The sequence below is a fragment of the Struthio camelus genome, chromosome 2 (genome assembly GCF_040807025.1).
Source record: "Struthio camelus isolate bStrCam1 chromosome 2, bStrCam1.hap1, whole genome shotgun sequence".
Classification (NCBI taxonomy): domain Eukaryota; kingdom Metazoa; phylum Chordata; class Aves; order Struthioniformes; family Struthionidae; genus Struthio; species Struthio camelus.
Window position 1 is genome coordinate 110,006,410 of NC_090943.1, and position 27,135 is coordinate 110,033,544.

At 38.5% G+C, this 27,135-nt stretch overlaps 1 protein-coding gene across 1 annotated transcript; it reads left to right on the forward strand.

Annotated features, from left to right (window-relative positions):
* The first annotated feature begins 625 nt into the window (after positions 1-625).
* On the forward strand, positions 626-26,239 carry CD226 (CD226 molecule). Its single transcript, XM_068932080.1, has 6 exons — positions 626-776; positions 1,089-1,421; positions 15,228-15,560; positions 23,254-23,365; positions 24,200-24,260; positions 25,844-26,239. Exons 1-6 carry the CDS (start codon positions 731-733, stop codon positions 25,961-25,963), a joined length of 1,005 nt encoding a protein of 334 aa, XP_068788181.1. The 5' UTR covers positions 626-730; the 3' UTR covers positions 25,964-26,239.
* The last annotated feature ends 896 nt before the right edge of the window (positions 26,240-27,135 follow it).

Consider the following 27,135-nt stretch of genomic DNA (forward strand, 5'->3'; position numbering starts at 1 on the left):
ATCATGATATTTTTTCCAGTTTTAAACAGCTCCATAAAACTGTGGCATTGCCTGCTGAAGTGCAAAAATGCTTGCAGTTGTTTTGAGAAAAAAACACAGAATTGTGAGAGTGAATTTTATTCTGACAAACTTCAACTTGAGCCACAGATACTGAGGATTCTTAAACAAGAATTTTCTTCTCAAAGAAGAAATTTCAAGTTGCACAATTATGATCCCAAAATACTGTCTCATAACATGTTGTCACCAAGAAACCCTCAGACCTTAAGACTTTACCTTTTATAACTAGTCACAAAATTATAACCTCTAACAAATGGGAACTCATCTTTTTTTCCAAATTTCATACTCCTTGAAAAAGAGAAAAATGCTGAATTGCAACGGCAGAAAAGTGGAGAAATTCTATTTATTTTTGGCTATATGGCATGGAAGGATTTCATCTGTACTGAGAAAACCAAAGATCCCTCCTTCATCACTTATTATAATATTCAAACATATTCCTAGAGATTCATTCAAAATCGAAATTTTTCTTTCAGGTGGATTTTGATTGGCATTTATTGTCTCTTTGATGCATCTGCACCAAGATCTCAAACTTCCTGTTTATAGAAAGTGAAAGTAAAAAGTGCATGATGTGTTTCATGCTTCAAAGGTAAAAGCTTCCAGTGAGAAAGGCCCACAGTGCACAGAGACCCAGGAAAACCCTACCACACAATAGTTGAGTCCAGCGTTCTTTGAGATGGACCCTGTAACTTTTCTTTCTGTTGCTTTCCAGCTTTATGGAAGTAAGATTTATTATTCCTAGTTATGCTTAGCCTTATTCCTAAAGTACTTTCTTTTTTTTTTTTTTCTTACATCATGAAAGATATGATCATAATTCACAAGTGTTACTGTATGGTTTAAACAGATTTTAGGCGTTCAGTCATACTCAAAAGTTAAAAGTAATGATAACATCTAGGGTTCTTTTTTTAGTGCAAATTTTCTTCAGACTTTTCAGCGTTTTGTTTGTAGCGCTACCAAAACTGTTTCTGAGTTTTGCTATTATTTCAAAGTTTAATGACATTAATTCTGAGATTAAACTTATGTATATGTTTTAGCCAATGTGGAAGGAAAGTTTGTGGATTCAACTGTAAAACTTAAAGAGAAGATGACACTGGATTGTGTATATCCGAAGAAAGCCATGGTAATCCAGACATCCTGGCTGAAAAGTAATACAACTCACACAAAAAATATAGCAGTCTTGCATCCAGACTATGGCATACATATTGAAGATAATTACAGAGGAAGAATTCATTTTAAAAATGATTCCAGGGAAGACAATTCCTTATTCTTCATCAAGAGCACTTTGGAAGATGTTGGTCTTTACTTTTGCTCCATTCAAACTTATCCAGATGGAATTTGGGAAAAGGTAATAAAGGTTATTCAGCCAGGTAAGTGAATCTTTCATTGTTTTATAAATTTCTGGTATAAGTAAAAGAAATGCATACTAGTTTAGGGAGTATTTGACAGTATACTTTTTCTTTTCAGTTGTATAACATATGGAAATGGAGGAATGTGGTGGCGAGAGAAAAGAATTATATTACTCTTAAATTTACTTCCATGCAGCCAGTGTTTCAGCTTGCTGCCATCAATGGATACATAATTTTTCTTCTTTGTCTTTCAGTCAGTAAAATTAGGACATTGATTTTATCTTTGAATTTTCTGTAGATTTGAGAAAACTAAGTATTGGTCTAATACTGGGACATGGATCTGTAGGGTGTTCTGTACGGTGAATATCCATCCACTATTCAGTGGTTGAGGTCCTGGAAAATGAAGTGCTTTTTAAGGAATTTGATATTCTCTGGTGTACAGAAATCTGAACAACATAATAGAAAGGTCATTTTATAGGCATTTGAAAATTTTTGAATTACACTATTTTCTTAAATTAAGATTTATAATTTATTGATTCTTAATACGCGTTACTTTTCCAAAAGCATTAATTTACCTACACAACCCCAGATAAACAAACAACTGACTGCAAAATCCATTTCCTCTCTTTGCAACAGTTGGTCAAGAAACTTGTAAGAGACGAAAATCTATATTTTTAGGGAATTCCATATTCTAGTGCTTTACAGACTCATAAGCAAGCTCAGGTGTTGAATCTGGAGTCATTATGGCTCTGTTGTGATGGTGCTGTAGTGAAAATGAGTTTTTGAACTGCAGACATTCTACTTCTCTGCAAACAGATATTATTTACCATTTGCTTAGATTCAATTTTTAAAGTTTCCCTATGTGTTCTGGGTGGCACTGAGTTTTAAAATACACTTTTGCAATCATTGACATGTCCTGATTAAGTCTCTGCTTCTGTGAAGGATGTGCTTTCATTGGGCCTGAGCTCTCTTTTTTTAGGTAAAGAAAGAAATAGCGGGAAAAGGCTGAAGCACTGGTGGCCCCTGAACTGCGCTAGTTTGCAATGATATTGCAGAAGGGCTCTGTTAGCACAACGTAAAACAAAACTACGCTCAAGGTGAAAGTCTTCTGAGCAGATTAGTTGGCTAAGCTGAAGTTGAAGCTGCCTTTAAACTGATGCAACTTCATTTGTGGACATTTACAGCATTTAAACTTACTCTGGTAAATTAGCACAGATTGAGGTTAGGCTGATAGTATTTAGGCTTTTGTGTCAATCAGAACTGATTAAATCAGTTCAAAGCCTGGTTTGTGATTCAACTGGTGCAGCCTGTGCATTGAGAAGTTTCAGGAGTTATCTGTGAAGCTAGGATTGGTTACTCTGGCACTTATAGACGTTCCTAACTAACTAACATAAGTAGGCCATGGATCCATACCATGGATGAATTTGCAGCACAGACCTCAATGAAAGCTAACAACAGAAGACAGACCCAGAATATCTGACTGGCTTTCAGAGTTTGCATGGGTACTGTAATACTGTTACTTATGACTGACAGTGATTATGAACTAGATTAAAGTGTTAGGTGATATGCTTCTCATATGGTAAACATATCTGCTGGCAGTTATATAAATTTGGATGAAGTATGTTGACTTAACTCTTACTGATTTGCAAAATAGTGGATGCTTCTGCACTCAAACAGTTCAAAGTTACTGTGGTGAGTCACTATTGGTAATCAACACAGGTCACGGGACAGATTCTCCTTTCCCACATGCTTTGTGTAAATTTTAAAACCTAAGTGTATATAAAGTGGGTTGAACTAGTATGATTCTGATCTGGGGACATTTTTGATCTGTATAATAGAAAGCATCAAGTGCTAATGCTTAATGAGCAAGTATGACAAGTAGTGTCTGTTAAATCAATGTCAATAGCCCTAGCAACTCAGAAACGTTAACAAGACCCTGACACTTTACGAAATTAAGCAGTTCAGAGCATTTGGGGATCATGACTTGCTTTTTCAAACGAAAACATAGAAAAAGAATAAGTTGAATATTGAAAAGAATTAAGCACGCCTTTTTTATTATTCTTTCAACAATACCTCTATGTCTTTCACTTTAGCTAAAGGTGCTAAAGGATCATAAGACTTCAATAAATCTGAAGGCTATTTACGCCCAGTTCCCATCTTGACAAAATGAAATACTGATAACTTACATTTAAAATGTCCTCCAGGCACAATACTTTGTTGAATTTCATGAGTTTAATTCAGACTTCCTATATAGTGACTACCTAAAACTTTTTTCCTACTGCACTTTCCTATCTATGATGTTTATTAAAGAGCCATGAACAACCACTATTACTTAGTTATATCTCTGTACCATCATTCCCCATAATGATAATCTTCCCCTTTTCTTTATTGCACTTATGAAAGTACGAGACATTTCTCTGTCAGTTGCAGTTCAGTGCAACAGTTTTCACGGTACCAGGCCCCTGTATCAATGCCTCCTCCTGCACAATCACAAACTAGCCTCTGATTCATTCTGCCTTGAGAAATAGTGATAGGTGCATCAAGCTCCATGTGGTTTTCATGTCCTCACAAGCCATTTTGACTTATTAATAGGTTAGTCCTATATGAACCGTTGCCTTGAAATGTTACAATTAATGTGTATTTAAGTTTCCGCAAACCTGTATAATTAGAATATTGACTATTTTTAGGTTAATAGAAGCAGGGATGATTGAGTGTAGGCAAAAACTCTTAGAAGCAAAGTAAATCAACCTGTGAAGAGCTTTGTGACACAGAATTAGTTCTGTTAAGGTTGGCTTAGAAGCCTTAAAACACATAACATTCAAATTTACAGAGCAGATATAACTTGAAATATGGAATACAATAAACATCAGTAGAGAGAGCAAAACCTGATATTGTTCTATATACTATGCCTTTGTTACACGTTTAAATAGAAAGTCAAAAGTCTTCAGCAAGGAAACTACTGTGGTATATAAAATGTCTAAATGAAAACTGGCCTTTATGTCACAGCAATGTCCTTTATTTATTTACAGAAAAAGGAGAATTAGTTAAAATTACTTGGAATGTTTTTGTTCTGTGTTTGCTTACTTACCTTTAAAAATTGTTGAATTCTAACATGACTTTTTGGTATATTTTGAATCTTACATTAATTTTCTCCATAGTTTTCTTTCAGTTAGATGCTAAAATAGTATCGTCAGTTTGACTTAAAATTTCCCATTCTACGCTCTGGCTGAAATGGGAAGCATTCTTTTGACATTTATAGTGACTTTTATAGCTTGTAATGTGAATTACAAGAATAATTATTATTATTTTTCTTTGTTTTCATACTATTGCAAAATATATATATTTTTAAATTCATGATTAAAATTGTTTTTCTGTCAGTCAGTGAGGATGGACCATTTGCTGAGGAAATATTTTTTGCTAGCAACTCTGAATAACAATGGAAGTTCATTAACGGAGTATTTAAATGCCAGATGTACTATGAGGCACTTTCATATTTTAAACAGAGTGATCAACTTATCCTGTGATAGCAGAGACAGAGCTTTTCTATTCTTAATTAGCATGATGATATCCATGCCACTCACCACTTCCTTCTATATTACTGTTCTTCTGCCTGCCAAAAGCAGTATGTTGCATAGTTTTTTTTCATGTGCCTCTTCACCTGAAATAGCTTACTTTCTATTTATCTCTGTCTCAATTCAGAATGTGATTCACAGGTCTACAGTGAAAAAATATCAGCCCTTCGAAGCACATGGAAGCAAGAGCTGATCCTGAGGGATCTTCATTCTTCAGCTCTTAGACTGAGGTCCCCAGAGCAAGAACTATCTTTGCATCTTATACAGTGTCAACCACATTGTCAGCACCTAATTAGAAAGGAAGAGGATGTAGCCAAGTGAAGCTGCCTTTTTCATACCTCTACTGCGGTTACTGACCTGTTAAGTACTGTTTGTTTTTTTTTTTAAATCTGTCTTCTGTGGTGAGTTTAAGATTGGATGCCTCCTCAGTATAAAGGACTAGTGAAAAGAAACTGTTGGGAGCAGAGCAGTTATATCCTCTTCCCTTGTGAAGGAAAGGCTAGATAAAAGAAATTACAGAATTGTGAAAAATTCAGGTAGGAAGAGACGTTGTAAAATCATCTCTCTCATCTCTGAGATCTGATGCAGAATAGGTATATCTGAATCATCCCTCTTTCCCATATTGAAAAATATATGCACACTATTCTTACACAGTCATCCTAGTGCTTAACCAGCCTTGCAATGAGAATCTTTTCCATTATATCTAACCCAAACATCTCTTGTTTAAAACTGAGAGAGTCACAGAGAGGCTACCGGGGATTGCCCAGCCCTCAAACTACTATCCCCCGCTGCTTTTTCACTTGTGCATCTCAATATGGCCAGGGAAGGCCTGGAGCACATCGAGCATGACTACGTGGTGATAGGGGTTAAGGTCAAAGATATGGGGTCCTATGTGATTTTCTCCTTTAACCTTGATGATGAAGGGGAAAAGCTTGGAGAACACAGATCCTGCAGGTCAATACCTTGTTGTGCAGCTAGTGTCAGTATCAGAGCATTGGCTTTTATGACCATGGGACCTTCTTTGAGGATTGAGGACTGCTAGGAAGAGATAGGATCCACCTGACCAGGTGGGGCAGAAGCATCTTCACCAACCAGCTGGCCAATCTGGTGAGGAGAGCTTTAAACTAGGAACGACAGGAAAGGGAGCCGATGACTCACAAACAAGTAAGGAAGCAAAACAAAGGGTGTGGGATGATGTGGACAAGAGAGAATTTGCAACAAAGCAGAGTAGAAGGAAGCCCACCCTGAGCATATATACACAAACAAGGAAATGCTGTGAGGACAGCATTATGGAGGAAGCTCTCATACCTTTTCTGGGCACTCAACATGACTTGATGCCCATATGAAATGCCTGTGAACCAGTGCACTCAGCATGGGGAACAAATAGGAGGAATTCGAGCTCTGCGTGCAGATCTTATAGGAGCCACAGAACCAGCGTGGGATAGCTCACAGGACTGGAGTGCTGTGATGGATGGGTACAAGCTCTTTAGGAAGGACAGACTGGGATGACAAGTAGGGGAAGTTGCCCTTTATGTGAGAGCAGCAGGAATGCATGGAGCTCTGTCTCCAGAACATGTGAGCCCCATGGAACATGTGAGGGGCCAGCTGAAAGCTTATGGGTCAGGATTAGAGAGCAGACCAACATGGGTGATGCTTTACTGGGGGTCTGCTACTGGCCACCTGATTCGGAAGAAGCAGATGAGACTTTCTCCAGACAACAGGAAGATGTTTCATATTTGCAGGTCCTGGTCCTCCTGGGGGACTCTGATCATCCTGATACCTGTGGAGGGGAAATACATCAGGGCATAAACAATCTAGGTTTACGCATTGATGATAACTTCCTGACATTGGTGAGCAAGGATTTGACAAGGAAAGGTGCTCTGATAGACCTCATACTTGCAAACAAGGAAGAATTGTTCGGGGATGTGAAGGTCAGGAGCAACCCTGGCTGCAGTGACCATGAGACAGTGGAGTTTGGGATCCTGAGAGGAGGGAACAAGAGAAATAGCAAGATCACAGCCCTGGGCTTCAGGAGAGGAGGCTTTGGCCTGTTCAGGGACCTGCTTGGAAGTATCCCATGGGATACAACCATGGATTGGAAAGGGTTAAGAGAGAGTGGTTGGTCTGGATCACATGGATCACGTCCTCTGATGGTCCATCCCAATGAGCAAAAAATTAAGCAAAGGTGGCAGGGAGCCTGCATGGATGAACAATGAGCTTCTGACTAAACTCAAACATAAAAATAAAGCATATAGAAGGTGGAAGCAGGGTCAGGTGACCCAGTAGAAACATAGACACTGTCTAAACATGTGGAATATGGTTAGGAAAGCCAAAGCCCATCTGGGGTGGATATACCCATGTGGTGAAAGATGTGAAGGGCAAGAAGAAAGGCTTCTACAAGTACTTCATCTGCAAAAGGAAGATGAGGGAAAATGCGATCCACTGCTGAATGGGGCAGGGAACCTGGTAACATAGGACATGGAAAAGGTTGAGATAGTCAATGCCTTGTTTACCTTTTGGAATCCCAGGTCCCTGAGACCAGAGGGAAAGTCTGGAGCAAGGAAGATGTCCCTTGGTGAAGGAGATTCAGGTTAGGGAACATTTAAACAAATTGGACACATACAAGTCCATTGGACATAATGGAATGCACCCATGGGTACTGAGGGAGCTGGCCAATGTCATTGTGAGGCCACTCTTAACTATCTTTTAAAGGTCTTGGTGACTGGGGGAGGTTCTTGAGGACTCCTTGGGGAAGAAAGCAAATATCACTCTTATCTTCAAGAAAGGCAACAAGGAAGATCTAGGAGATGTGGAAGATCTACAGGCTGATCAACCTCATCTCGATCCCTGGGAAGGTGATGGAGCAAATTCTCCTGGAAGCCATTTCCAAACATATTGAGTACAAGAAGGTAATCAGGAGTAGTCATCACGGTTTAATGAAGGACAGTTGTGCTTAACCAGCTTGATAGCCTTCTGTGATGAGAGGACTGGCTTGGTGGACAAAGAGAAAGCAGTGGGTGTTGTTTATCCCAACATTAACAGTGCTTTTGACATTGCCTCCCACAAAATCCCCATAGACAAACTGATGAAGTATGGGACAGTGAGGTAGAGTAAACTGACTGAGCTGCTGGGCTCAAAGGGTTGTGATCAGTGACAAAAAGTCCAGCTGGAGACCAGTTACTATTGGTGTACCCCAGGGGTTGACACTGGGGCCAATGCTGTTTATTTTCTCCATTAATTACCTGGACAATGGAACCTCAGCAAGTTTGCAGATGATAGAAAACTGGGAGGAGTGGTTGGTACACCAGTGGGAGCTAGCCCAGTGGTGTCCATTGAGAGAGCAAGAGGGAATGGGGGCAAACTGATATACAAGAAATTCCACTTAAACATAAGAAAAAACTTTTTCCTGTGATGATGGTCAAACACTAAACAGGTTATCCAGAGAGGCTGTGGAGTGGAAACTCCTTGGACTGTTCTTGGAGATATTTAAAACATAACTGGGCATGGTCCTGGGTATCCTACTCTAGCGGATCCTGCTATGAGCAGGGGAGTTGTATTAAATGTTCCCTTCCAACTTCAGCCGTTCTGTGATTCTGCAGTAATTAGTCCACTTGCTCTTGCATAATAGTATTCAACTGGAAAGCTGAGTGGTTTCAGTTGTGAAACTGGCATAGGAAAGATGGCAATTATATAAGGGGAAAGGAACCGTCAGACACAGCAAATTCTGAATTTCAGTTGGATTTTATTTTCTCAAGTATTTCCCTGTCTATATAAGCCAAAACACTTCATTTCCTCCAATACTATTCCCTAATTCTGTGCCACTACAGCAACCTCCGTGAAATTCAACTTAACTAAAGCATATTATCTCTAGTATCAACCAGTACGTCTGTGGAATCCAGTAGTTAGATCCAGACTCAGGAGTTTTATAACCTTGTTTGTTGCTCATGAAAGCATAAATGTGATGAATGAAATTTTGGGATAATGGAATTTGGAAATCATTACAGTATGCAATTGCAGGGGACAATAGAAAGCACACTGTAATAGCTTTAAAATATTTAAAATTAAGAAGATGGTATTAATTTATCTGGGACAGATTGAGCAATATTTTATGTGGGGGAAATACATGCTAAGTTATGGAATAAGTAGTGGCAGAAGATAAGCAGAGGATAGAAGGAACTACAGATTTAGATTTCAGCTGGCCTGTCAGGAAATATAATTAAGAATTTAATAAGGACAGAAATAAATAGAAAGGAAACGTTCAGTAAAGGATACTGATGATATAGTGATTTCTTTTGTTTTCTTAGCTGGTACCAAACTGCATAACAAACTTCTTATGAAACAAACTGTATCATCTATCTTTCTTTTCCAATATATTTTCAGTCTTTAAAACAACCCATTAAAACTAATAAGTAGGTTCTGAGATGTGGGGCATAAATTCCCCACCGAGCATCCTGAGTTAGCGTTCCTGTGTTGTATAGTGCTGCTGGGACTGGGCAGAGTGGGAAAGTGTGCTAACCGCTGCCTCTGGATCCTTGGCATTCCCTCCTGAGAAACATCTGTTCAGATATTTGTCCTTAGGGGTCAGTTTGACTTTTGACACCCTTTCCTGTCCCCTTTCTCCTTACTCTTCTGCCCTGTGTCACTTAAAACACCATTTCCTCTGTCCTACCTGAAGTCTGAACCCTCAGGAGCCTCGTAGACGATGTGAGCAGGCAGGCGCACTCCCACACCCGTACAAACACGCACACGTGCTGTGACAAACAGTTTCACAGCACTCTTCATCCATGGGGAGAAAATATGGATCATTAGCAAGTAAGTGAAGGCTGGGAAGTCTATGTCACTTCTTCTGTCTTTTTATTGAATTCCTACCGCTGGTGAATTCCTTTCAACTTGAGAGGATGACTCCTGTAGAAGACACAAATCTGAGATCCTGACCTCTCATACTTTCAAGACTCCTGTGGCTGGATTCCAGGATAGTGCATCATATGCTCTTGTTGAATAGCTACTTCCTCAAAAAAAACCCCAAATTCTCCTTGCTAGAAATCCATGACTGTTTGTGTCTGAATAGAGGATGAATTTCTTTCTATTATTAGAATTCTAATCTCTTTTCCTCTCTTCAATTCTCCCCTTCCTTGCACCCCAACTAACTAAAATTCAGTTTTAAAGACAGGGTAAAATAGCAATAGTGATGCAATCTACATAAACAAATTAGAATTGGCAGATGCGTTAAAATTACATGCAGAGTGTTTAAAACCTCATGCAGAATTAATAGATAGTACAGATAGATTCACCAAATTGTTACAATATCACTTATTATTAAAGGGATGTTTTAAGAAGTATAGGAGCATGAATTGTTTCATTTTATATTTTATAATCCGAACTGTCACCGGTAGAAATGCGCATTCTTTTCAAGCATTGTGCTACTCTCTAGTTTCTGTGTCTCCATGTAGGAGTGATGTCAACACCTTGTTAGAAATAAAGATCTTTACTGGCCATTAATTCTCCAACATATTTAAGAGCTGTGCATCCTAATGTCCCTGTTTTATCCAAAAAAGGGTGAAATATTTTTAGAGACTCTACAAAATTGTATCTTATATGTTAATACAGTGAGAAGATATTATTTTGGGGGTTAAATGTCATTCCATGTTTCACTTGTTCAGGAAGGAAGAAGAGAGTACTCTTCCGAAATTATTTTCTCATCTGAAAGTGGATTTTCATGGTGATAGAAAGCTCTGGAGAAAGCTCATTTTCATAACATTTTGAACCTACTTTTCATCTTCAATTTATTTGTCACTTCTTATTATCAGTAGAAGAAGAAAATTGTATTTATACTCAGAGCTTAAGCAAACCAAGAGGGAGCAGGGAACTTATCTTTACTGTACAGCCAAGTTAGCTTTACAGTTTTGAGAAATCTATTAAGGTAATTTATTCTTTCTGATGGAAAACGTTACTTCCTAAGGATGGCTACTTTGAAGGCGGCTCTGCTACCTTCAGTATGAGCATCTCCTGCTGTCACGGTACATTGGAGCATGTGGGAACGGGCTGTGCGCTCAGATGTCCGAACGCATGGTATGACTCACTGTGCGCACTGCTAGGCAGCGTGTGTTGCAGGCACAAGTTGATGTAACTATGTTCGTCTAGCCAGTAACGGTTATAGTGCCAGTAATAGTTAACCTTTACTTAACCTTTAAGCCTCAACAAAGATAAAGAGACATTTAAAGCCAAAGGAATGCATAACTGATTCAATTCATTTTGCTTTACTGTACTGAATGTTGCCTTTCTGAGTTTGCAGGATTGATGCTGAAGTGCATATATTCTTGTTTTTCTTTTGTGTATCGTTTTAAACCAGGAGGAATGCATGAGATTTATGTGTATGAGTGAAACCGTAGAACCTTGTACAAGATTATAAATCTGGGACTAGTGAAACCTGTGATGAACAGTAATAAAAACGTCATAGACACTGACTTTCAAAATGAATAAACTAGCTGAAAACAAGTCCAGATATCTAAATAACTTTCCGTTGAAGAAATAAAACCAGCTAATCCTGTCACAGTCCAAAAAATGAGAAAAGTAATAGAAGTGGTTAAGACCTCTTGTTGTAAATTAAACCAAAAAGTAGAGAATTTGAAAATCTCCCTGGCCAAAACAATGGGGATCAAAATAATAACAAGCATTCGATTTCAAAAAAGTAGGCCATTTTGACATTTACATACCATTTATATTGACTTTTAATTCCTTTTGGGGAAAAATAAAGCATTACTTTATTTCCCCTTGAAAATGGACTCTCTTAACTTCAACAATTTCCCTGCTGCAGCATTTGAATTTAGTTACTTGACTCACTAAATGCTTTCCAAGAAAAATATTGAAAGATTATGTTTTATAAAATATGAAAGTTTAGATTTGTTCCCCCTTTATGTTTCTAATAGTCTTACAGGGAAATATGGGTAATTACAAGACATGATGAGATAGCACTATGCCAAAAGAGACTTGAAAGGGATGTCCAACACAGAGCACCTATTTGGTAAGCAAAGGCAAATGCACCTACTTCACCTGCTACTATTTTTTATCCAGGAGGAGAGATTACATTGCCAGAGCAGGCAGCAGCTGCAGTCGTTGGAATGAACAGAGGGAAGGGGAATTCTATTTTTATCCGATGCAGTGCTCTATTTTTTTAGCATTTCCTGAAATAGTTAACGCGTGATTGTTACCTTGAGTTTTGTGTATGCGTGTAGGTGAAGGTATGTGGGTGTATCTTTTTCTGTAGAAGTATTTCTTGGAGTGGGAGGTATTCATCCCATACATTATCAGACTGAAAGCAAAGAAACTGTGTTCGGAAAGGTGCTAAATAAAGAAAGTGGTTAAACAGAGGAGAGGGAGGATGAAAGAATTAAGATGATACTGGTGCCGAAATAAAAGGAACAATTACTTAAAACAAAAGCCTGAAACATTTAAGTGCACTTGGAAAATTTAATTACCACTATGTAGGCCTGATTCCTACATAACCATATATTTTGTGCACAGTACCATATTGTAAGAATGGGATTGATTTAAATCTTTTATTAAGAGTGTAAACGGCTGAATGTTGCTACATATTGCCAACTAAAATATATGTGCAAAACAAAAAATATGTGATATATTATTGGGAACCTGGGATATCTTGACAAATAGAACACAAAGATTTAACTAGTAAATTATCAGGCAGAAGGGATTTATATGATTATGGGGGAATAGTTTTTGCCTATTTGGTCACAGTTCACTACATGCATAATGTATATTTTCCTAGCAAATGAACAGCAGGAGAGCAAGGGAAAAGGCTGATTTTTCCTCTCGTCCTGGTTACTGCCCTTTGGCTTGGGAGCAAACCTCTGTTAGGAGGGTGGTAACATTGTCACAGACATACTTTCCTTAATAAGCACGTTTAGACAGGAGAAACGCCTAGTTTCCTGCCAAAGCCACCAGCTCACGGTGCCTTTGGCAGGAAATGAAGGACTCAGGAGCAGAGGGGGACACTTGGAGTGTCCTGAGGAGAGTGCAGGTAGCAGTAGGGCTTGCTTCTGGAAGTGGACAGCAAAGGTGTTGAAGTGAAGAAAATGATGAGTTTTTATTGAAGACTCATGGAAGGATGTGTGATTTATTGTAAAATGGGTAGTTACTGAAAGTTGGTGATCTGGAAAGTGGAGCTGGAGGAAAGGAGCTGACCTGTAAGAATGTGATGGGTGAGAGAGATACGGATTGCAACCTCTTTTTAAATTCGCCCTCTCACCTGGCAATCCGAATGTGCTCCGCATAAAATAATGACCTTGTTCTAGTATAGTGGCTTTTGCAGGGTTGGATCTTGGGGTCTGCGCTTCAAGGAGCATTTCTTGCAAGTGTGGAGTCTCATGATGGTAGTCACTTAATCTGATCTGAGCAATAGCTAGACTTCTGTGAGTAAATTTTTGCTGGAGCTAGCACGATCTCTTACATGATTATCCAGCCTTGGCTGTCTTCTTCAGCTACAGAAATTTAACCATCTTTGGCAAGTTGTCCAAGGAGTTAATTACCTTACAACTGTGTTGTACCTCCTGTTTAGTCTGAATTCGTCTTGCTTCTGTCCTTGTCTATCATTAACTTGATTGCAATCTACATGCAGTCAAGTTACTCATTAATTCTTTTAGGTAAACTAATTAGACATGGTTCCTTTTGTCTGTCATCATTTAAATTTTTTAATTATACTTCTGGTCTCCAAAGGCAGAGGGAATGTAATTTTTTCTGTGCTGTGTTCCATTGATAAAATATTCAAAAATTATAGCTGACCTTTTTCATTCATACTCTTCATTGTTTCACAGAGAGTGTGCAAATCTTTTTCAGAGTCTCAGGCTTCCACAATAAAGTTGCCTTTCTGTCCAATATGAATGGAGTCACTTTTTCCTAGATTTAGGGCAGTGTACTTGGGCACATGAAACCCCATTACCCTTTGTTTATACCTAGCTTAAGAACTGGACTAGATCACCCTGTATCGGTCATTTCTCCAATACTTATGATTTTGACAACCCTGGCACTACCAGCATCCACAGCAATAAAGTCTACCAGCATTATTTCCCTTAGGTCTTTGATAAAAATGTTATACCAAACATTATCTAAACCTAATATAGCCTTACAGCATAATCTGTTCCAGCCAGAGTGTTACTGGATCCATGCTGTTCCATGAATCGCTGTTTACAGCTTCATTTTCAAACCTGCCAGACAGATTTTGATTCATTTAATGACTATCATTTTTCCCACGCACATTTTAATTTTCTGTCTCTGTTTCCAGTTGTTACTGTATATAGAGGCAAACATATAAGAAATACATACTGGTGACATTTTTTGACATAACGGCATCTAATGAGAAAGAAACTCCTTAAACAGCTTGAAAGATCAGTCATTTTACAGTGCAGGCAAAGCAGTTTGATCATTAATCTTTTTCAACTCCAAAGTCCTCAAAAAGATGCCAGTACTAGTCCTTACTTAGAAGATATATGCATTATAAAGCTTCCTTCAGAAAACAAATGGCTATTGAGTGCCCTGAATATCAGAAATACTGACAACTTTCTATAGAAGACTTTTTTAAAATTTTCTTAACCTATAAACAGTGAACACTCTTCCTAAAAGCAATAGCTCTGAGCAGAGAAATTTCACTCAAAATGATTTAAAATATATCTATGGTTTACTTGGGACTGAGCTCTGGAATTTAACTGGAAGTGTCCTTGCATACGACAGCCTGAATATTGCAAAGGATTTTCCTAAGTAGAGCATGTGAGTGGTTAAGAAATTTTTTATATCTTTGAGTGGTGAGGTTTGTGAATGGGACAGTTGTTCATAACCTGGAATGTCTTGAGGGTCATGTCAAACTATTTTTTTTTTTTATAATTAGCATGAAAGCAGAATTTTAGAAGGCCAGCACTACCACAAACTTAATTAGAACGATCCTACAATTTCTGTCGTTGAATATTTACTGAAACTTTTAATAATGCATTAATGTATTTGAAATGTTTTGAAATGTCATTCTTGCAGTGTCACAGCAGCTCAGAGCTCCATAGTTTACTGTTTTGTCTAGATACTCACAGAAATATAGTCTATATATGTATAAAAGCTATTTTTCAGTATTTCAAATTGAATATCTTTCCGCTGTAAGCCAATTTCATTCATTTTTGCTATTCAGGAAATGTTGATGTTGAACTTTTCTTGAATGAATTCTAAGCAGTTTTTTGCTGTTTTTTATGTTTTTCAACAGACGCTTTTGAAGTCCCTGAGAAACAAAATAATCCTGTGTTTCGTGAGCCAGGAGGCAATGTCACTTTATCTTGCCCTTATAAAATTGGAGGTTCAGTGCAGCAAGTGGTGTGGGAAAGAATTAAAGCAGATCGGATAGATAGCATTGTCCTGTGTAACTCATTAGGGCAGAAAAATTTTGGTTCAGATTTTGAAGAGCGTACACTGGTGGACTGTGCTCCCGAGGCAAGCTCCATGATCGTCGTTCAAAACATTACAGCTTCTGACACTGCAATATACCGTTGTGTAGCTACCGGAAGAAACAAAACCTATGCGATGAGTTTTATAGTGGCTGGTAAGTGAAGAAGCAAAGTGATAAATGGTTTCATAAATAGGACCTTTGGAGGTATTACACTTTTACTATACAGAGTAACACTTAAATAACAAATGAATACCACATTCAAATTAGCAGCATGTAAACAATAGCAAACTTAACAATTTTTTTCTTCTTTTCTTTTTTTCCACAGTAAGGAACGAATTTTAAGCTTCTCTGATATTAATATATGACTTTAGGGTTGTTTGTGAGAAAGTAGTCTGGTATTAGGAAGGAGACACTTTGGAAGAGGACAGATTGCCTAAATTTGCAGGGAGAGGTTGGTATTCCCCTGAAGAAGGCACTCGAGGAAGAAGTCTCCACTAGCACAAGTGTCTGCACGGTACAGCCCGAGGTCGCAGGAGAGAGACCTATATTTCATAAAAAGGAAAGAGCACACCTTTATTTGAAAACGTAAACATTTGTAAAATGCCTGCTACCTTATTCATGTAAGGAATTTCTTTAGGGTAAATTGAGTAGCTTTCAATAGGTTTTACTGTGACCATTGTCACAGTTTGATTATAATGGCAGCTTGTGTATCCATATGCACTAAAACTGTATTTCACAAACTGTGAGCTGAATCTCACCTTTATTTCTATTTGCCATTATGACTGGGGAAAAAAAAGACTAATTTTGGGTTGCTCTTTAAAAAATACATTTGGAAGATAAGATTCTTGTATGACCTTAGTCCTTCTCCTGTTTTAGCATTCAGTCAAGCTTTCTAGTATCTTTAAGGGCATTGCCTTTTTTCCTAGTAATAAATGAGTGTTCAAGAGACATCTCTTTAGCAGTGCCAAGAGTTGTGGCGTGGGGCTTAATCTGTGATGTGGTTATTGAGAAGTGGAGAATGCACTGGGGAAAAAGGGCTGATCTATTTTACTGAGAATAATCAACCACAAAAGTCCATGGAATTGCACTGAATGTCATAAAAGGCAGAGAGGTTTCAGATGTAGAAGTCCTCCCACCTCTGACTATTTTAAACACTCAGATTTCACAATGTTGACCATATTCATATAATCAAGCAGATCTGAACTATAGTGCAATGAATATATTTTCTGTTCACTAATGGGTAAGGAGAGACAGATCACGTGTCAGCTTGTGCAGCACTCTGTGAGACAGCCAGTGAAGTCTCTGCACTGTCTTGATTTGGCATCTGTGCCTTGAATGAACCAAGTGGTGACAGAAACTTGATATGCCATTTATTTTTTTTTCAGTCTATCAGTTCAGTCACTTCATTTTGTTTGGATCAGCATTAGAGCAAAGCCACACTCTAGCTTGGATTTGCTACCAAACTCTTCCAATGTCTTCCTTCTGCTGGTGTGATTCTACATGGATGTTGCAGATCTTCTCACCTTGCCCAATTCCAAAGATGTTTTGAAATATTGAGTCCTCAGAGTTGGGAGAATAGCTGCAGTGTGAATAACAATAGGGAAACATTCCATTTTAGTGGAGAGACAGTAAGATGGAAGACAAGAAACATTTTTTGAGAAGCTGCTGCTGAAAAGATGCCAAGAATTTTTGAAGAGGAGAAATCTTGTGGGAAGGGAGATGGAAATAAGGAAATAGGATTTAGGGATTATTTGCAGAGTTCATAATAGTTTCAGAAGCAGTGATTATGAGAGATGGCACAGCAGAATGAAGAGGCTTGCTTCTGGTATAAAGGGGGAATGTATTTCTGCAAGGAGGAAAAGCCCAGAATTTCTATGAACAGAAAAGAGAAATGTGGGAGAACAGGTATTCAAATGTTTGGACAGTCTTTGTTATTCTTGCATTTGTGCCAGTAAAAGTCATCAAGCTATATTCAGTGTTTTCCGGCATTAGTAAAAACAAACCCATGAGACCGTTCAATGCCATTAAATTTGTTCTTTCTATCCTACTACATATTGTGACTTTTGTTTTTCAGTAATAGGAATTACCAGCTGAAATGGGTGTTTTGCATGTCTTTCTTTGACTTTAAACCCTAGAAAGCATAAAAGTGACAAGTGTATGTAAAGTTGTGTAGCTTTTGTGGAATAACGGCTACAGAAACAGAAGATTGAATATTACATAACCATATGATGTGTTCAGGAGACTTTAGATTAATTTCTGATATGTTCATCACTATATTTCTGCTTTTGAAAGCTCTATTCATACGGAGATTGGTTGTGTCACCGGATCCCACATCGAAGCTCATTTCTGATTTTTACCTACAGTGTTTTTTCGTAGGTTTTTCACCATGTTTTTGAAGGAAAGAAGGAGTCTTTACAATAATCTGTGCATTGTTTTGGTAGATAGATGTGAAAGAACGGCAGAAGTCATGTGAAAGAATTGAAAAATTAAAAAGATGAAATAATAAGTTATCATTCCATCCTGAAAATCTAGCCATCTTTAGAAATATTTAGTAAAGTTTTTTTTTTTTCTTTAGCAGAAAGTGAGATAGCAAGCTCTTTAAAAGGAAAATGAAAAAGTTGTGCATTACTGTATTCCAAGTAGATTTGAAAATTGGACCAATTTCAAGGTATTCCAGTTTGAAAATGTCAACCTCTACCTGTATTATATGTTCTTGGCAGTACATAAAGGTGAGCCCTCTAGATTTTGTCAGTAGACTTTTTAAAATGTCTTCTGAAACAGAAGAAAGGGCATGTGTGAATTTTGTGATTCCTGAATAACAAAGTAAGCTATGAATATTATTGGAGCTCTATCCAGCTGCATCAAAGAGGGATGTAGTTTTAAAAGGTTATCACAAAAATATTGAATGGTACTTTTTCTTTATATTGTCTATGATGCTTCCATATTACTGCAAATAAAATTTTCTGCTTGCAGTAACCTTAGGTATACCTGTAAAGTCAAGCAGTTTTATATGCTGTTTTATGGCATAGCTGTAGTTCCCTGCTTGTTCAGAGCACACAAAAGTTAGTTTTAGGCTCTGGGTTATACCACATCATTGCTTGATTGGGGAACTTAGGCTTGAGGATTTTCTGTGCCAGAGCAAAACCTGTATATATTATGAACATTAATTACACCAGGTTTGGTTCTCAGCCTCCTTCAGTCCTTCCAAGTCAAAATATCCCAAGAGTCTTTGTGCTCTTCCATGCTTACGCTCCTTGAGCAAAAGGCTAAGGGGAGATCTTATTGCTGTCTTCAGCTACCTCATGGGAGGTTACAGAGAAGACTACTTTTGGAATCGCACAGTGATATGACAAGAGGCAAAGCACACAAACAGCAATATGGGAAATTCCAACTACATGCAACAAATCAAAACAAAACAGAAAAACATGAGGGCAGTCAAATACTGCAACAGGTTGCCCAAAGAGGTTGTGGTATCTGCATCCTTGGAGATATTCAGAAATCAGCTGGACACAGCCCTGAGCACCTTGCTCTTCTGCTTTGAGCAGGAGTTGGACTAGATGACCTCCAGAGGTCCCTCAGCCTAAAGTACTCTGGTTCCAGGTCACATATTACGTGCCGAGTCTCCCACAGTAACTTCATAGCTGTGAAAGCTGTGTGTACCTCCCGTGTCCACAAACGCTTTGTGGTCAGAAGGGTGTAAGCGGGTCCCAAACAGACCAGGTCCCCATTTTCCATTTGTCAGAATCAGGTGCAAATGCAGTTTCTCAGCAAGTTGTCTGCTAGCTGGCTGAGGACATCTTTAACTGAAGCAGTGAGCAAAGCTACTTCAGTGTTAAAGAATTGGAGGCTTCAGCCATCACTCTGACTGTGACAGGCTCTCACAATCATGACAGCTGTCAGTGAACCAGGCTGTCATGTGAGCTCAGCGTGTATGGCAGCTTGCAGTGCAAGTACACCTCTTTGCACTGACAGGGGAAGAAAGAAAAACATCCTAGCCTAAGACAGTCCCTTTTTCCCTTCTGATCTTGCCTTATAGATGGATTTTTTAAATGCCACTTTGACTGTTTCAAAGGCTGAGGATGGCCCTGGAGTAGCTTGCCAGTGCCAGCATCAGCAGCGTGTCTCTGCTGCTTGTGTAGGGCAGAGTTTGAGAGGCTGCCCTAAGGGTGATCCCCGGTACGGAGAACGCTGGTAATTTATGCATGAGGCTGATGAATTGCATCTGGGTGCATGCTAGTGGGACTTGTATTGATGACATATAGAAGGCTTTTGTTTATACTTTTTTTTTTTTTTAGTCCATGCTTCTTTTGGATACGTAGCTTATCAAGTTACTGGTGGACCTTTGGGCTAAGTGGATAACGTGTTTTGAATTGTTACAGTTAACCATCTATTTAGATCCACCTGTTCTGCATGAAAACACCTTTAAAACACAGCTTTATTTGTCTCTTTGTGGACATTAAATACCTGTTTGTAAGAGCCGGTTGTTTCTAAAGAACAGTAACATGGGCATCCGCAGATTTTTCAAACTGTTATCTTTGTTCCCAAATAATCAAAATCACATGCAACAGCTAACTTCCATCTAAAACAGGTGAAGGTGGGCTGGTTAAGCTTCAGGGCACGGTTAAATTGCCTCCAATCCTATTTTTAGCTACAATGGAACCTTTTCATTCCAAAACTGCTTACTCAGTTTTGGAGAACAGGAAGCGGACAATCGCTAAGATAGCAGACCAGAATAGGACAAACCCAGCACTGGGACACAAGTGGCAGATGGGAAGAGAAGCTGAGGACTCCATATGCAATCACTGAGGGTTATCATAGCGTCCCAAGCTGGAGTGGATTTATACATCATAAAAAATAGATAGAAATTAAGAGAGTGAGTGTTTATAGATTAGTTTATACATACAGATTTCCCTAAATGGTAGGGGATGAGGAGAATCAAGGGAGGAATGAGATTGCCTTCCTTTTTCCTTTGTAAATTAATTCCACATAAATGTAAGATATCACTTTGCTTCTGTGGGTCTCTTATTCAACAAAGCATCTTTCTCTGAAATGCATTCATACTGGATTTCTGCCTTTCGCGTGGGGGGAAAATTGTTTCAGAGATACGTAGTTAGCATACCATATGTGCCAGTCCAGCTAGGCATGTGACGAGCTGCATCAAGATCCTTACAGCGTGGCTCAAATCTCTTGTGAGAACAAATAGCTGCCTGGCCCTTTAGTGCTTCCTCATCAAACCCAAAGCAAGTGCACTGAAGGTTGAAAGCCTTCACCCAAGAAATTTCTCTATATTGTAGGAAAAATGCCAAGGATACAAAGCTGGGCGAGAGAAGGATAGGTTGTCTAGTGCTCAAGAGAAATTGCGTCAGTAATTACAATAGGCTTTGAATATTTAAGGAAAATAAAAACATCAGGAAAACTTTGCTCACCTCAAAAGGTGAAGCAAAGCTTTCTTCTTTGTGAAGAAGCGAAAGGACTTTGAATTCTTGTTGCTTCTGAAGCAAAACCTAATTACTTTTCTCATTCAAATTTAACTGACAGCTGATAATCCCAGCTCTCTCTTTTTTTTTTTTTTCCACTGAGAGATTATTATCTGGGCCTGATAAAATTCAAGGCGAAACTTCACGAAAAGCGAAATGAAGTTTGGAGTACGCAGACCCCAGGGCTGGAGTGCTGCTGATTTCTGGAACTCTGTCCAGATTCACCCATTCGTGATGATAGTTAAACACAGAATTTTAAATAGAGCAGCTAAAAACTTAAAGTTTCTTTGTTGTTTACAGGGTGTTTTCCTCTTGTCTCTGTAACTATTCACTGGCACGGATAAGGATTCCTGTGTTGGGTAGCTAAACACTTGGAAAAAAGGCATCATCATTTTTTCCCGAGGTTGGGCACAGATATATGAGCTATCCTGCCATTTTAAGTATTTAGCAATTGCAACCATGCTTAAAATAGAGTATTTTCACATGTGGTTAAAAGACATCAGCTTGTATTACCAGGCAGCCTTCTCTAATGTGACACATACCTTCAGCAACATACGCTTCTGAGAGAATTTTCTTTCTTTTTCTTTCCAATAAAATAATATTGAAATTCAAGGATAAGACTATTCTATAATCAGTATTTTTGTTATTCTTTCCAATGAGCACATTAATACCAAAGAGGTGAGAGTGAGCAAGTCTCAACTAGTATTCAGGACAGCCAGATAAGAAGCTGTGAACCCTTCTGATCCTCTTTCAAATCCCTCTTATCATAGCCATGATATCCAGGACAGAAAAGCCTTCTGATGATGGCTCAGCAGCTGGTCAGCTGGGATTACTGTCATTAGTGATGTTAATTGTTTTCATTTTCCTATGTATTGGGCACATAACTTTCCTGTCTATGCAGAACACAAGCTCTTGGGGGCAATGGCTGTTTCATCTTGAGATACTGTCTTTCTCTGTACAGTGTCAAGAATGCTGAAGAGGGACTAGCCTACAGACAGATTTTTTTTGCTCCTTCTCCCATAAAATGCTAGTCTTTATTTGTAAAACAGGAAACAGCGTTGTGGTCATAAGATAGGGCCACCAGCTCTTGTAATAATACAGGAGGCATCTCCACAACTTCTTTATAGTGAAGTCACCATTTTTATTACTCCTCTTCCATCCCAGAGCATCCTCATTTCTTTGCTTTTCTTTGTTTTGTTTTACTCCTACATGTTCAGTAACTGAAGAATATGCAAGAAATATTTCTTCTTTGGCATGTAGTTGTAGAGACTCACATCTAATGTTTGCCTCTTCAAGACACTGCTAACAAGTAGAGTCCTTAGAGAGTGCCGGAGTTGGTAAAACCAACTGGCTAAGACCTGCACAGGTAGTAGCTGCTGTTGCTAGCCAAATATGACCCATATAAGGTAGTGTTTACTACATGCTACTTGTTTTAAGTCTGCTTGCTTTTTGTGCTATCAATCTCAAATCTACAGAGAGCTAGTGCAGAGATGCAACAGAGGAGCAGGAAGAAGGGCACTGTGGTGAGTACAAAAAGTTGACTTGAAGTTTAGTGGTTTAACACACATTTTCTTTTTAATGCCAGTAGCAAAGTTCAGGACTGTGACAAGGGGGGAAAAAATTACAATGAGCGTTTTAAATGTATAATAACTGTACTGAGGACTTGTGTTGTGAACCTCCTGGGTAACTCTGGGCACATCACTTCTCTTTCTTTCAAGGTTTTTCTACTGAAAAATGAGAATAATATTACACAACCACTCCACAATCTTGAGTGCTATGAGAATATATTGACTGATACTAGAAGTGATCCAATCACAACATTTCTTTTTGAATTAGAGCAGTAAAAAACTGATACAACTGTGTAGTACTAAATGGAAAACCACTCGGGGACTGAGATGCTCTTTTTGGTACTCTGAAAAATATCTTGTTGCCTATGGAAGTATTGCATGATTGTTGGTATCTCCTATGGGAGGACTTTTACAGTACCAATAACATTCCCATAGCTAGTTTGAGTGCTTTCATTATCCATATATCAAGTCACTTGTATATGCTGTTGGTCTGCTTTCCTCACCAGGGTAGGGAGGGAGGGAGATGGGAAAGGAATATACAAGGCATCATTTACTTTGTTTCATATTGCTTTGCTGTGTTCACTCACCTTTCGCCATCCCAATCACAACTCTTGTAAGAGCTAGTTCAGCATAACAAAGGCATTTTAGAAATAAGGAATTGGTTGCGAGGTCTGAATATTGAGTAGGAGCTGCCATGGAATAACGTGTCTGCATAACTGCTGGTTTTCAACTTAGTCTATCATAGAAAATTCATATTGTTTTTCCAGAATGCTAACAGTATTTATTATAACCATATTTTAGCAACTTTGGATCATCAGTGGTTTATTAAGTACATAGCTGGAGGAATTTCTGCTGCTTTCTTACTGTTACTTTTCCTGCTGATCTTCTGCATCACCACTGCTTATTGCAAAAAGTGAGTAACAAATCAATTTGCTTTGTTTATTGAGTAAACATGAAAATATGAAGGTATTGACAGCTGATCCTCTAACATCTTTTTTAGAGCCAGTTAAAAAAAGGTGGATGTGAAAATTCAGATTTTCTCACCAAAATTTTAAGCTTAAAAAAAGTTAACTTTTTCATTTTTTTTCTCTTTTTTCATAGTAAAAAAAAAAATCAGCTTCCTCTAAGTTCTGTAGCCAGCTAAATGCTTACAGGGGTATTAGCTGAGACTTCATGCCAAGGGTGATTTGTCAGGAATAACACAGGCATAGGTGTTGCTGTCTTGAGCATAGAGAAGGACAGGTGCCATCTTGAGGTTCTTCTAGATCTTCCAGCACTTTTTGTCCTTCTGATTTTACGTTCCAAATTTGTTCATGGACAGACCTGAACTAATCATTTAAACCATTACCTAAGTTTGCTGTATTCCTTGCCAAATACGTACTAGTTGACTGACCCATGAGCTCTGCTTCCAGTGAAAAGAAATAGTGAGCAGAAAAAATATTTCTTCTCCTTATCACAATATAAAGAGCTGGTAGACCTTGTCAGAAATATATTACTGGATCTGCTTGAATAGGAAGGTCTTTTTATCTGATCCAGGCCTTTATGAAGCAGTACTAATCACATGCATGTTACAGTTTGCAAGTCAGAGGAAAAGCTACTTGGATTCTTACTGTATTTATTGATTTCGGTAGGAAAATAAACTATACCAGCATTATCTCTTGTATGCTGGAATTAGATATTTTGGACTGAATTATCATGCATGGTGCAGTTTTCTCCATTATGTTTCTGACTGAATATGTATCCCCAGAAAGAAGAAGAAGAGGATCACGCAGGCCTCAGCAAAAGCTTTGTACTCTACTCAGCTGCAGGTAAGATCAGCTGGCATTTACTTGTACTTGATATTATATATTTCTTAACATCTTTTTCTTCTGTGCCTGATGTATATAACGCTTGAATCTTCTTGTTTAATCTTAAACTATATAGACAAGAAAAATCAGAGATTTTAAAGTATGACTAACACTTATGCACTACTTTTTGTTAATAGTCTTTAATGTTTTATAGATATATTTATAGACCCAACTGTTCTGCATAATATTGACAAAATATCTTTTTTGGATTGCCAGCTTTTTTAGTATTTGTGTATTGGTAATATCTTTTTTCCCCTAAATAACCACATGAAAAACAAGGCAAAAAATGCTATCCTGTGCACTGATGTAGATGGCACTGACTTTACTTTTTTCTTCTGTTCAGCTCCATAGATTTTGTTGGACAGCTGTTTCAGTGCTTCTCCTTTCTTTCTGTACTGTAACAATCAGTTTTTTGAAACTCTGTGATTTTTTTTTTCCCTAAAATCCTTATTATGGCCTGAAGCTTACAAGCAGAAAGATAAGAGCCAAATTCACTGCTTCTACCTCTTCTCTTCATACCTGGATTCAGGTTGTATCGTTGTGCTCAGGGAAATGGCTCCATTCTCATGGTGGATGTGAGACTTTTCAGCTTTTCACCTATCCCCTCTCAGCTGGCGTTTCTGTGTGACCCTGCAGGGAGCATCATGGTAGATATGTCCTTACAAACACACTGACATCCTGCATTTTTCCTTTTCGCTCATTCTCGCTTTTGTGTCACTCTTTGCACCGGAACGAAGCAGACTGTGGGGCAACTACAGGCCAGGGACTAGCTGCTTGCTGCAGAAACCATCTTTCCTCCTGTGCCAGTTAGCCAAGTCACCATCACATTAAGTTGTCCTAATAACATTACTAACTCTTAGTGTGATCAATATCTTTGGAACAATTGGTGTTTTAAGATCAGCATAGGTTACTATTTTCATACCTGAAGTCAGAGGGAAGGAGGCTGGCCACTGTTCCTTTACCTGTGTGATAGCTGTATATTCAAAGCATATGACCTGGACGTGAAATTAGTTAGTACAAGACACCAAGATAAAAAATATTTTGATTGATATTTAAACATTTCTGAATAATAAATTAGCAAATGAGGAGAATTTGTCATTTTTCTCCTTTTTCAAAGTTGCAGCTGTTTTGCAAAAATTCTGGCTCCATATCAGAAATTCGGAGTTCGAAAAATGCTAACTTTTTGTAAGCTGTCATCCTGTCTCCACTCTTTCAAACCGCAAAACCTTTCACTACTTCATCTCCTTCTGAAATACAGAAGGTGTCTGTGCTTTGTACTACTTAAATACAAATCTCAATCTCAGGCTTCCCTTATTGAAGGGAATCTTTCTGGCAGTCTTCCTGCTATTACACTGAGGGCAACTGAAACCCACAGCCCAGTGAAATCCTTGTGCTTTAGTTCCACTCCTAGTATGGCTCATGATTGAAATAAGCAATTCTTCTGCTGAACTTTGGCTGAACTTTGCCTTTCTTGGTTAGCTATCTGCAGAAGTCTTTTAACTTTTTCTTTTCTTCTTCTTCTTTTTTTTTTAATGGTTTTCTAGCCTCTTAACAGTTATGGAACATCCAATTTTCATGGTACACAGCACACAGGAAGAAGAAGAGAAGAGTCATCGCTCAGCGAGACAGAGATTTACGTCAACTGCAGAAACGTCTCACACTAACCTGAGAGAAGACTGCTAACTTCCTTCTCAGAATGAAGTAACCAAAGTGCCATCAGTGGATTTGCATCTTACACTGGGTTCTGTTTGCACCGGCTTGATGCGGAAAGTTAAAGTGGCTGTTCCCAGTGCCACCTGGGCTGCCACAGCTGGGCAGTGCCGGTGCCTGCGCCCACCTGCTTAATGTTACACCAAGTATGTCTTTCTACATTGCAGCCTACAGCACTGACATATCGTCTGATTCATATGTACAAGTAAAGGCTATTTGTACTGCTACAATTTAAGTGTTTTTTTTTTTTTTTTTACCCAGTAGGTAAATTTTTAAGCAATAATTTAGAACGACTCTGATATGCAGAACGGAGCCGCATATGCTTGCATTAAGTTAATTTGGTCTGAAAAAATCTCTTGTCTGAGAAGTCTATATGACAGGGTGAGAAAGAAAATGTGCTTGGTGTTGTCTATATCTGTGACTTTTGTCAGTCTTGTATCTCAAATTCAGAGAATATGAGAGCTGTTATAGAATGAGAAATATCCATAATTTTTCACACTTTAGGTGCTATTATGCTGCTGGGCAAACAGTATCCCTGAGCTGACAAAAGCAAAGGTATCAGGGATCCTTGAACCCAGATTTAAAACTATGCACAGAAGCTTGCTGTCTGACGGCTGTACGGTTGCATCACCTTCTTGCAGCTCAACAGCGTATTTCAGCACTTGCCAGTGGGGATGGAAGAGAAGCGTAGCCCCTGCTCCATACACACCCATCACACACACACGCACGCATGCACACACACACGCACACAAACGCGTGTGCGCGCGCGCGCACACACACACATACGCACGCGCGCACACACACACACACACACACACACACACACACACACACACACACACACACACACACAGAGTCTTTAATGCCCAGGAGGAAACAAGGGACTCAAACTCTGTCACTGTCAAGTTATATTTAATAATAATTTATTATAAGGTTTAGTTGCACAAAAAATAAATGAGAACATGGAAGATACATGGATAAATGGTGCAAAGCAGAAAAAGGCGTGACTGAGAACATTTACAAAACAATATACACACATACATGTGTGTATGTGTTTATGTGTACATATTCTGCTGAAACCTACAGAAGAAAACACACAAAAATAGAACGAACAAACAAAAAATCC

Bases quoted from the DNA above. Each gene is read 5' to 3' on its own strand.
- CD226 (XM_068932080.1), top strand. From the start codon at position 731: ATGGACCCTGTAACTTTTCTTTCTGTTGCTTTCCAGCTTTATGGAA. The intron at 23,366-24,199 runs GTGAGTAACAAA...ATGTATCCCCAG, and splicing joins ACCACTGCTTATTGCAAAAA to AAAGAAGAAGAAGAGGATCA. The intron at 24,261-25,843 runs GTAAGATCAGCT...ATGGTTTTCTAG, and splicing joins TGTACTCTACTCAGCTGCAG to CCTCTTAACAGTTATGGAAC.